General features: G+C 41.9%; 1 protein-coding gene across 1 annotated transcript in view; it reads left to right on the forward strand.

Annotated features, from left to right (window-relative positions):
- CARHSP1 (calcium regulated heat stable protein 1) overlaps positions 1-12,112 on the forward strand; it is a 139,071-nt gene that overhangs the window by 119,903 nt on the left and 7,056 nt on the right. Inside the window, exon 3 of the mRNA XM_069210575.1 lies at positions 10,968-11,090. Within this exon, the coding sequence (XP_069066676.1) occupies positions 10,968-11,090 (123 nt within the window). The remainder of the gene's footprint in view (positions 1-10,967; positions 11,091-12,112) is intronic.

Below are 12,112 nucleotides of genomic sequence, written 5' to 3' on the forward strand. Positions count from 1 at the left end.
GAAGTAGCTTCCAGTCTGGCAGTTCGCTTCAAGGTTTCCACAATGCCACTGAAATTGCTACAGCACAGCGAAGCTGGCAGTACCAGCAGCACAGACTACATTTATTTTGAAGAAGAGCCAAAGGGAGAGGTCACCCAGCCATAGGTGGCTCAACGCCCTCAAATAAGTGACTGCACAGTATTTACAACACCCTCACAAATACAATCAGTGAGAGATAACACCAAACAGTCAAGTTTCCACCACAGCACATCAGTCAGTAGAAGATTGAATAACTGTCTCCAGTGGTGGAGGAAGATAACTTCAGACAAATGGGTACTAACACAATTCAGTTTGGGTATTGTATCAAACTAAGCAAATTCTCGTCAACAAGAGGACCACAGAAAAAGTTCCATTCCAAGAAGGAAACAGATCGACTTCTCAAGGAGATCAAAGAGTTACTAGACAAACAAGCAATAGCACAGATCCCAAAACAAGAACCCAACAAGCGAAATTACTCAACCTTATTCCAAACGTAGACGGTTCCTTGCGTCCGATCCTAGATACGAGTGTCATCAACAAGTTCATAAAAACTCAAAAATTTAAATTGACATCTTTAGTCAGTCATTCCACAGTTGCAAAAAGGATGCCTAGTTGCACATTCCAATGAATGCAAAACACATGAGATACTTAAGGTTTGTGGTAAATGGAAAACGTTGTTAATTCAGAGTGCTAGCATTCAGAATAAAATCAGCACCAAGAGTGTTCACAAAATGTCTTGCAGCATTGACGGCGGCACATCTCAGAAGAAGTGGTATACATTATATCAGTACATCGATGATTGCATCTTTGGTATGAGTTTACTAACCCAAACAGGACACTCAAATAGTGATGAAGACTCTGTACACACTATGTTCTTCACTAAATATCCTCACCAGAACAGGAAAAGATTTTCTTGAGAGCAAGGTTAAATTCAGTTCAAGAGAAAGCATTCTCCAACGAGAAAAGAAAACCATCCCTTCTGGGAGAGACTCTCCTTTAGCAGAAGGGGCAAGGGAGGACAGTGGGGAACTATAGGGATAGATAGTATCTTGCATTCCCTAATCACACATGTGAAACTTCATATGAGACCACTCCAGGAGTGGCTTCAAAATTAGTGGTCACAAGCAACAGAGAGTTGGGAAGATCTAGTGGCTGTTGAGCAGAAGGTACAGGAGGATATTGTGTGGTGGAACAGGGAAAATATTACACAAGGAAGACCATTTCTGCAACCAACTCCATCTGTGACGATAACCACAGATGCCACGCATATAGGATCGGGAGCACACATGGGATCCCTGAAAATATTAAGAATCTGGAGGGATCAGGATGTTGTACAATTCATTAACATCCTGGAACTAAGGACAGTTTTTCTGGCTTTAAAAGCTTTCCAAAAATATCTTCTGGGAAAGACAATATTGATTCAAACAGGCAATTCGACAATGTTTTACATCAGCAAACCAGGAGGTACTAAATCTCCACACCTCAAGGATAGCTCAGCAACTCTGGAAATGGGCAATACAAAGAAACATGGAGATTCAAGTGATACATCTCTCAGGGAAGGACAATGTTGAGGTGGACAGACTGAGCACGCAGGGCTCATACTTACACGAATGGGAGCTTAATCAGAGAGTGGTACAAAAGATTTTTCAGAAGTGGGGGTACGCCAACAGTGGATCTGTTTGCAACTCCCTTTTGATAAACTGGTCAGGGACATATGAATACGCTTTTCCCCCTAATTCCACTGTTGGACAAGGTCATCAACAAATGGAAAAGGAATCGCGTTACCTCAGTTTTAATTGCACAAGCAGTGGGCAAGACAAACATGGTACTCTGAGATAGTGCAACTAGATCTAAGAACATTTAAGAGGCTAAAAAAAACCAAGATGTGTTATAATTGGAAAGGGGAAGGGTATTCAGAACCAGAATATTTGAATACACCATTACAAGAAGTTTGCATGGCAGCAACATGGTTTTCAGTGCACGTTTACAGGACATTATAGTATTGATAGTCAAATGAACGAGAGGCTCAGGTTGGACAAAGGGTCCTAAAACATCTATTTACAAGCCAATGCCTATCTTCAACCTAGCCTCCACAAGAATAAAAAATTGCTTTACAATCGATACGCAGCATGTGAATCCAGAAAAGCTTCATACTGCAAAATGTAAAGTTTTCGTACCTTTAAGTTTAGCTCTGGAGCTTGAAGAATTTTATGGATTCACAAGTGTCCTGTCCACCTCCACCAAAAAGATGGTTGGGGGCGGGGGAGGGGGAGGGTTGAGTCTGAAGGTAGCAACCAAGGTTGGGAACATCCAGAGGAAGTACGACAACATAAGGGGACACCGAAATGAAAGTCGTCGACGCCCACCAACAAATTAAGATAGAAAAAGAAGACTGACCAACAAATTGGGAAAATAGTGGAAAATTCCAGACCCACCACCAGATGGTGGAATAATACACAGCATGTGAATCCAGAAAATTCTTCAAGCTGCAAAATTACACCTACAGGTAGGGAACTTTACGTTTCCAAAAATGACTTCCAAATCTTGTATATTTGTATAACAGAGAACACAGTAAAGGACGGGTTATCCTGCACGTTTTCAGAGAGCGTGAATCAAGAGCTTATAGAAAAGATTTTACAATCTGAGAAATGTTAATGTCCCTGACCAACTCATTTCTTAAACAAGCCAGTTTAAATACGAATAATTTATCTGATTACACATGAGCAAAGGAACCGGAAATCACTTCTAGGAATTAATTGATTTTCCTTGATCATAGATTTCTTATTCCTACAAAAGAGTTGTGTGAAACGGTTTGATTCCTCACTGGCCTGGTAGCGTGGTCAAAGAACAACAGAAAACCTGACCTGGAGGAAATTGTGTTGCCCATTTGCTCTCAAGAACACAGTTGAATATGTCCAGGTCTGTCTAATCAGATGGAAGATAGTCTGGTTTTCCTCCCTAAATATTCCTATTGGAATTCGATGATTTAAGTTGTCTGCTGAATGCTGTGAGCCTTTTCCCATATTATAAATCTGGTCACTGTTCACTTAAAGTTGTGTTACTCTTGGTGAGTTTTTCCATCTTTTCATGTATCTTAATTGAAACCAACTCATCCTAAACATTTTTATAGATCTTCTTTACATCCTAAACCTGTTATGATTAATGGGACAGGAAGAATTTGAAGCAAAATAAATATTTGTCTCCAGAATTCATCACAGGAAGGTGCAGTATTGTACTGTTAGCATTATTACTCTTGTGATAGATCTTTGGGAACCTTTTACTTCTGTGCATGCATCTGGTTTTGTCAATGGGTTTCTCATCCTGAAGAACCAGATCCTTCTGAGCAGGGCTAAAGTATTAGGAACATACTTGTATCTTTTATTTTTTCTGACCACTACAGCCTTTATCTTCACCTGGGTAGCTGATTTCAGCTGATGCAAGTTTGTGCCTGTGTCTCCCAGCTTTACTGGGTGCTCTTGCCTGTTGTGTTTGACACTGTGGTATGTCACGTTGTTTCTTCTGCTTCCATTGTTTCTTTTTGAATCCGGATCCCGTCTTCATATATTGTTCAAATTGCAGTATAGAAGTTACTTGGAACTGGAGTTTTGTCACCATTTGATTTCCTTGAGTTTCCCACTCTTTTTGATGGAGGAAGTTCAGTTGCGGCTCCTAAAGTGAGCACTGGCAGGTTGTTATTTTGTAGCTCGCTCCGAGTAATTCCCATTGAACTGCTGACCTACTTCTATGTTGCTAATTGCCTGCTTGGGATTCGTGCTTGCAACAGAGATTTTTTTATTTTTTTATCTGAGATTTTTCCTCTGGATGCTGAATTTTCAGGAGGCTATCTAATATGTTGTGGCTCTAGTGTTCTCTCATCTGGTATCTGGCATCTGGGCAAGGATTAGGGAACTCACGTCATACCTTAGTTCCAAGCCAAGATTATCCAGTGTGTCGCAGAGTTTTTTTTTTTTATTTGCTCAGCTGGTAGAACTGACAACTGATGGAGGAAGCAGCCAAGGATAGCCCAATGCATCTGCTGCACATTTACTCCAAACACTGATTAACTAGGTTTCTGCATAAACCCATAAGTTGCTGAGTTGCATCAACATGGATGCCTGTATTCCACATTTACCGCACTGGTTTACCAAACACAGATCTCTGCTGCAAAAGATGGTGGTCCATGATTTCACCCACTAACAGCCACTGTATCTGTTTGCTAGACATCCCTAAACGACTGACCACAGTTGTAGTATTGGTTTGTCATTAATCAGGGTGGAAGCATGGCTGTTAGTCGCGCCGTAACACAAGTTTATTGAGCAGTGTTATTGCTTACAATAAGACATTTAACTACCTTTACACCAATATGTATGCCACTGTTGTCTGCTCAGTCATGCCACAGTGGTATACCACTGACTAATTATACATGGCTACTTGCTGCAGCAGCCCCCACGAGAAATATATATCTCATAACCAGAAGTGCACGTTTGTTTTCAGAGTTTTAGGGCTAACAAACCTTAAAGAGCTTCATATTAGGTCAAAGACACAACACACGTCCTCCTGGAGGGCTCTACTGCCGCCCTTTGTCAAACAAACTCTCCAGAGGACTCGTCCTCTCACTGGCATGTACACATGAGATTGGAGATTACATGACTTACGCCCAATAACAGCCATTTACTACTGGCCAAGTACAAGTCCACTAACCACTTTCCTGAATGAACTGCTTGCCATATGTTGGAAAATGGCCCTCTCTGAAGGATCACCCTAAAGCTTTTGCCTTCCTCCTCCTCTTTTTCTGACTTCATTTTTGCTGGCTTTAGGACTCTGGGCACTTTACCACTGCTGACCAGTGCTAAAGTGCTCTCTCCCCTAAACATGGTAACATTGACTCCTACCCAATTGGCACATTTATTTTACCTATAAGTCCATAGTAAAATGCCCTAGAGGTGCCCTAGGGCTGTAAATTAAATGCTACAAGTAGGCTTGCAGCACTGATTGTACCACCCACATAAGTCGCCTCCTAACAATGTCTCAGGTCTGCCATTTCTAGACCTGTATATGCACTTACACTGCCACTTCGACTTGCCATTTAAAAGTGCTTGCCAAGCTTTAAATGACCCTTTTCTTACAAATAAGTCACTCCTAAGGTAGGCCCTAGGTAACCCTTAGGCCAGAGTGCTATGTGAGTAAAAGGCAGTACGTTTACTTATAAACTTTACATGTCCTGGTAATGAAATCGCCCAAAGTTGTTTTTCACTATTGTGAAGACTGCTACTCTCATAGGCCATCATTAGAGATTCTCTTTTATGCTTTTAAGTGGTAATTTCTGATCTGAGAGGAATAGACTTGTCATATTTGGTATAGATGGAATGGTAGTAAGAAATCTTACTTACTGGTGAAGTTGGATTTTATTACTATTGTAGAAATACCACTTTTAGAAAATAGGCATTTCTTTGCACTTATTACCATCTGTGCCTTACAGCTTTTCTCCAATCCATGCCTGGTCTCTGCTGGTTGACAGCTCTCCTTGTGCATGCCACCCAGACGGCCATAAACACAGGACACTCAGTCACATATGCATTTATCTGCATACTGGATGAGCCTCCTGGGGCAGGAAGGGTGGTGGGGCTCTCTTACTCTTCAAAGGCCAGTGACCTGCTTGAATACTATCTGTATTTTACCACAGGCTCCATCTTGACCACTGACTCCATTTTGTGCCCCGCTTAGCCTCAAGCGTCGTCACATTGGTAGCGCAGGTATTTTTCCGCACACAGCTTGTTAATATGTTTTCGCTTTTTATCACGAGGGAGCGGAACATAACATGGGGGAGGAAAACAGGTAAGTATGTACCAGGCTAAGAATGTTTATTGTTAAGCAGGGTACAGCTTGGTCTTGGAAATACGCTGTGAGATCTGGCCAGTCATTATCGTGTTTTTTCAGCACTGACCTGGTATGGCCACTGCTTGAATTTCACAACTTACACAAAGCGAGGGGGGTTTCTAGAGCCTTCCTCTTAAGTTTGTTTAAAGTATATAAGGTGGAGAAGCTTGACAACTGGGAGAGAAGGAACTCTATGGGAATGGATGCATTGCGCAGAGAGTAATCCAATCAAGGTGTTTATCTTTTGTCTCTGTTGTCACGGGTTCCACAATTTGAAGCTGGCAGACAAAGGATGATGTTGGATTCAAGTCCCATGGTGATGCATTTTTAATTCGTAATGCGATCAGGCTGCAGATATGCCCACTTAGTGACCAGGGATTTTGTTTAGATGTAAAGAATGAAGGGGAGCGACCCCTTGGGCAAGGGTCACTCTGGGGGGGGAGGGGAAGGGGGATGGTGTTATGAGGCCTTTTCTGCCTCACCCCCTAGGGGGAGATCAGCCTATTTTAATTTGATTTATGCCAATCTGCACTGGGGGGGGGTGCAGGGGGGTCTGTGCTCAGGACCAAAAACGCAGGTGCGCCCCACCCCCCTTCAAAAAAAAAAAGGTTTTGTATTTGATCATTTTGATGTGTCCACGTAGTGTTTTGGGGCATTTCCTGTCATGGGCACTAGGCCTGCCCACACAAGTGAGGTACCATGTTTATCGTGAGACCTGCGGAATTCTGGATAGAAGGAATTTTGTGGCTCCCCTCAGATTCAAGGACTTTGCAGCACCGAAAAGTGAGGGGGAAAGTGTTTTTTTTTTTTTGGGGCCAAATTTTGAGGTTCGCTAAGAATTCTGGGTAACAGAACCTGGTGAGATCGCACACGTTACCCCCATCCTGGGTTCCCCTATGTGTCTAATTTTCAAGAATGCGCAGGTTTGGTAGGTTTTCCTAGGTGCCAACTGAGCTAGAGACCAAAATCTCCAGCTAGGCACTTTCCAAAAAACATGTCAGTTGACAGTGTAAAAATCTGATGTGTCCATGATGCATTTTGGGAGGTTTCCTGTTGTGGGCGCTACTCCTACCAACACAAATAAGGTACTATTTTTCTCAGGAGACTTGGGGGAATGCTGGGTGGAAGGAAATTTGTGGCTCCTCTCAGATTGCACCGAAATGTGAGGAAAAAGTATAATCTTTTTTTTTTTTTTTTTGCCAAATTTTGAGATTTGCTAAGGATTCTGGGTAACACCAAATGTAACACAGTGTGTAAAAAAGATGTCTATTTGAGAAATGCCCTGTAATTCACATGCTAGTATGGGGACCCCTAAATTCAGAGATGTGCAAATAACCACTGCTTCTAAACACCTTATCTTGTACCCATTTTGGAAATACAAAGGTATCCTTGATACCTATTTTTCACTCTTTATATTTCACCAAATGAATTGCGGTATACCCGGTATACAATGAAAACCAACTGCAGGGTGCAGCTTCTTTATTGGCTCTGGGTACCTAGGGTTCATGATGAACCTACAAGCCCTATATATCCCCACAACCAGAAGAGTCCAGCAGACATAACCGTATCGGGCCTCGAAAAAATCATTAAAATGTTACTAGACCTGCAGGTCGAGTAGCTTGAATAATCTACTAGACCTAACTGTAATGTACTTGACCTGGAAACGGGTCTCAAATTGTGTGATCCTAGGCAAATATTGCATTTTACAGTTACCTTTTTCTTCGTTCTCACATATGAGTGCAACTTCAAATATGTGAGTCCGGCATTTCTGCTGTTAAAAAAAAAAAAAAAGAATCCTCTTTTGTTTGATTAAATACACTAAACGTTAGCTCCGTATATAATACAACTAGCGCACATATAGGGTACACATGATCCATGCATGGCTTGCCTCTTAGTTTACTAATAGCTTTGCCATTAGGGCAGGAGTGTTTCTCAGCTTGTTTATCCCACTCACTTCTAATAAATATATTACTAAAGCATAATGTGGTAGCGCACCGTCATTTACAGAACGTAAATTTCCAAGAAATGTCCAAAACGTTCCCACTAACTTGCAGCTTTACTGATAAACCTCTATAATATATTAACAATAATCTGTGAAAATTAGTAGTCAGAAAACATTTATCATTTGCACATCACCAAGTAGTTATGACTTTTTTTCATCCTATTAAAATATTTTTTTCATCACACAAGTACAAACAATAGTCTTTCACAGCTACTGAAATATATTTTGAAATGTTTGTAAAGTTGACTTAGTTATGTAAATGTGGTGTGTCAGGAAAAAGCTGATACCAAAGGCCTTTCACTTCACATAGGTCAGACAGTTCACCTTACAAAATCCTGGAACTCTGCAGTCACAAGGAAAAGTAGTTCCATTGCAAGAAGGCAAGCTGACATTTGACCTCTCCCTCAACACAGAGCAAGTGTGACAAGAATAAGATTTAAAGGCATCTTCATTGCCAATTCAGTTTCTGACTGAACAGAACACCTGTTCTTTGTCCACTCCAGAAGGGTCGAGTGGAATCTAAAAGTAGATCGACCTCATAAAATAAAACTTGCGAATGCGAGTGGTCGAGTAGATTTTTTTTTTTTTTTAGCTCTGGGTATATTGCTTAAAAAATTCTGCCATTGCTGGAAAAAGTTATAGAAGAAAACATGGATTTAATTATTTTTTTCACCTCAATTTCATTTTTTTTTTTAATTTTAGCTGTTACTTTCTGTAGTAAAACCTTGAACGATCTACACAAATGACCCTTTGCTGAATTCAGAATGTTGCCTTCTCTTCAGAAATGCTTAGCTGTCCGGAATCCAGCATTGGTTTCACACCTATTTCTGTTACTAACTGGAAGGAGGCTGAAAGGTCAAAAAATAGTAAAAATGGGGTACTTCCCAGTGAAATGCCTATATTGTGTTGAAAAATGTGGTTTTCTGCCTGTTCCTTAAAGCTGGGAAGATGGTTATTGTAGCACCACAAACCCTTTGTCGATGCCATTTTCAGGGAAGAAACCATAAGCTTTCTTCTGCAGCCCTATTTTCCCTTTTTTTTTTATTTCTTTTTTTAAAGAAAGACATTTTTGCTTTTTTTGGCTAGTTTCTTGGTCTCCTCCAGGGGAGCCCACAAACTCTGGGTACCTCTGCACATTAGTCTTTGTGTAACTTAGTCCGAGTAATGAATTTATTAATGCACTTCCCAAGAGTACTGCATTCTTTGCATTCCTTTCACTTAGTTCCCTCTCAGTCTGAAGTAAAACAGAACACCTCCCCTCGTACAAAGGACTGATAACCCCCCTACAGTGGTCCTGGCAGACAGGGCTAGGCTGAAAGGGGAAATTGTGCATTTCAAAACCACTCTTTGAAGTTTCTCTCATTCCAAAGGCACTTTTGGGTATATACAGGGCCAGTGACCCCACCAAATCAGACTCTTATGGATCTACAACTGACCTCTGTCAGAGGTACTGCCTTGCTGCCCAAAGGACTCATCTGGACTGCTTTGCAAGAAGGACTGATGCCCTGTTTGTTGCACTGCTGCCTGCTTGCTCCTGACTGCTGGAAGAACTCTCCCTTCCACACAAGTGCACTCCAAGGGTTTGGATTGAGGTTGCTTCCTGTTCTGAAGTCTCAGGGCCACTAAGACGTCTCCGAAGAGAAGAAAATCCCATTGCTTCGGAAAATTGACCCAACGCCTGCAGAAAATAATGCAGTGCCTGACTTGCAGCTGAAAAATCACCTCTTCTCCTACTGCATCGACACATCGCCTGGTCCTACTTACCAGTTGATCAGGGATTTTCAACGCATAGTCTGTGGGCATCAAAATATCCCCGCATCTCAGTGCGGAACCAAGGCTGTGCTCCTGGAAATAGACGCCCCACCTTGCAGCGTGGAAAGGCCAACTGTCTGTGCTTCTCTGGAAAATCCAACGCAGCGCCTTATTTTTCAATTCATCTCCTCTGCAGCCCCCATGCATTGTTATTTTCGGCACATCTCATCTACTGTGTTACAAAGATATAACCTCTGATTCATATGGAATGAGACCCATTTAAACCTTTTAAAAAATCTTGACTTGTGCATATTGGAATTTTGGCATTTTGGTCTTGTTTGATTCAGAGAAATATCTATTTTTAAAAAAAAACTGGTGTGGAGTAGTTTTTGGGGTGTTTTCGTTGTGTTGCTGTATGAGTTATTGCCAAATACTTAACACATTGCCTTCTGAGTTAAACCTGCCTGCTGTGTGCCAACCTACCAGAGGGTGAGCACAGTGTGGTTTAGGTTGTGTAGTGACTTACAGTGACTGACTAGGTTTGTGGTTCCTACTTGGATAAGGGAGTATTCTTCTACCAACTAGAGACACAATTTCTAACAACATGAAACTAAAGCTTGAATAGAAGTCTACAAATCACACACTCCCTCTCTCCCATAAATGCTGCCAGAGACTGGTCGCCTAACCTGCCCCGTTGCATATTCCAGAATACCTCACACTAACCTAAATCAGTGATCTTCTGCACAATACATCGAGTTCACACCCACATACTCGGTGCCCATAACTCCCACACACATCCTATTACCACAATTTCCGGGGCTAAACGTGCTATGGCTCTGCCCACGCATCCTCATAATAACCCCCTTTCAACCTGTGACCGACCTTCTACACATCAAAGCTAAAGGTCAACTACAGCTACGTGCAACCAGATGTTGAAATGCTGAACTATGTATGGCCACTTACTGGAGACTAACTAGTACTCTCTTACACCTGTTTTGGCGTTCGGAGAGATAAAATGTGGCCTGTGTGCTCTGCAGAGATTCGAACCTACAAAAGGGTGGCTGCTTTCATTGGCCAAGTCATTATATCACTCCCGCATTACATTTGTTACCCAAATATAATGCTTGGATTCACGGACATGTGCCTGCATCATTTATTTAAGACCGAGATTAGTGCCTACATCCAAATCATTGTCAGGCATCACATACATTATCAGTGCCATTGCATAGTGCCTTCATTCCTTTTCGTGGCTGTTTATCTGTTGCACTGTATTGTGCCAGTATTTGTTTCAATGTCTTTTATTGCGTTTTCATTCCAGGTCGGTGAGGGCTTCAGAAGGACCAATGTACAAAGGTATCTGCAAATGTTTCTGTCGTTCTAAAGGTCATGGCTTTATCACGCCTGCAGATGGTGGACCCGATATCTTCCTTCACATTTCAGAGTAAGTGTTTGGTAGTCCCTAGTGGAACTGTGCTAAATCGGGACATTTGGCATGCGTTTTTCTTTGAATTCGTAGCTGCAACGGCGATCTACAAATAGGAACGTGCACAAAGTGCTTACTGACCGTTGGAATTAGCCTCCCATCTGAATTAGGTTGAAACAGTGCATCATGTGGAAACTTTCGGATTTTTTGGTTCATTGGTCGAGATGTGCGTTTGTGTGAGGGTAAAACAAATCAGCTGAATGATTGAACCTTGATAGACTAATAAAGTGCGCACTTCTAGTCGGGTGCGGTTAGCTACAGCGTGGCCTGCATTATGGTGCATCTTAGCTCATTTGTATTGTTTTAGCACATTCACCCCCAAGAGGGGATCATGGTGTCCACTAGGCAAAAGAAAAAATACAGGATTTGTAATCTGCATGTGGACTGCTGGGTCTGCGTGTGCAGGAGTCCTTACCTGAAGACAGTCCGAATGCTCTACTGGGACTATGCTCTTTACTAAAGCAATAAACCTCTGGAACGTTTGATATCCAGAGAATTGTCTCCATCATTCAGAATATTGGAATGGGGTGTTTGGTATGGACCGGGTTAACTTACATGGACTTGAAGTTTGTCACTCTGGTTTACACAGAAAAAATATACCGTATTCGCCTGCGGATGATGGTGGTTTACCTGCAGATATGACAACGTTTATGTGTGTATGCTAGAATCATATTTACCAAAAGCAGTGTCCCCCAAAAGAAGCGTATTTCCACCTTGCAGGCATCCTTACAACTCTGGTATCCGAAGGTACCATTGCCACAACCAGGCTGTCCCTAAACCCCGATACAGATGCTGCTGCGTGACTTTCCACGTGCCAAGCAGTGCACCGTCTGCTAGTGCTTCCCAAACGTCTTAGAACCACAGCACACTTTTGATAATGATAAACCTTTGCAACTCATCTAACTCTAGTGGACACGAGCCAGGCAATTTCTTTGTTTAATTATTATTTTCTTTTTTTAATGTAACAAAAGCATTGTGTG

The sequence above is a fragment of the Pleurodeles waltl genome, chromosome 10 (assembly GCF_031143425.1).
Source record: "Pleurodeles waltl isolate 20211129_DDA chromosome 10, aPleWal1.hap1.20221129, whole genome shotgun sequence".
Lineage (NCBI taxonomy): Eukaryota > Metazoa > Chordata > Amphibia > Caudata > Salamandridae > Pleurodeles > Pleurodeles waltl.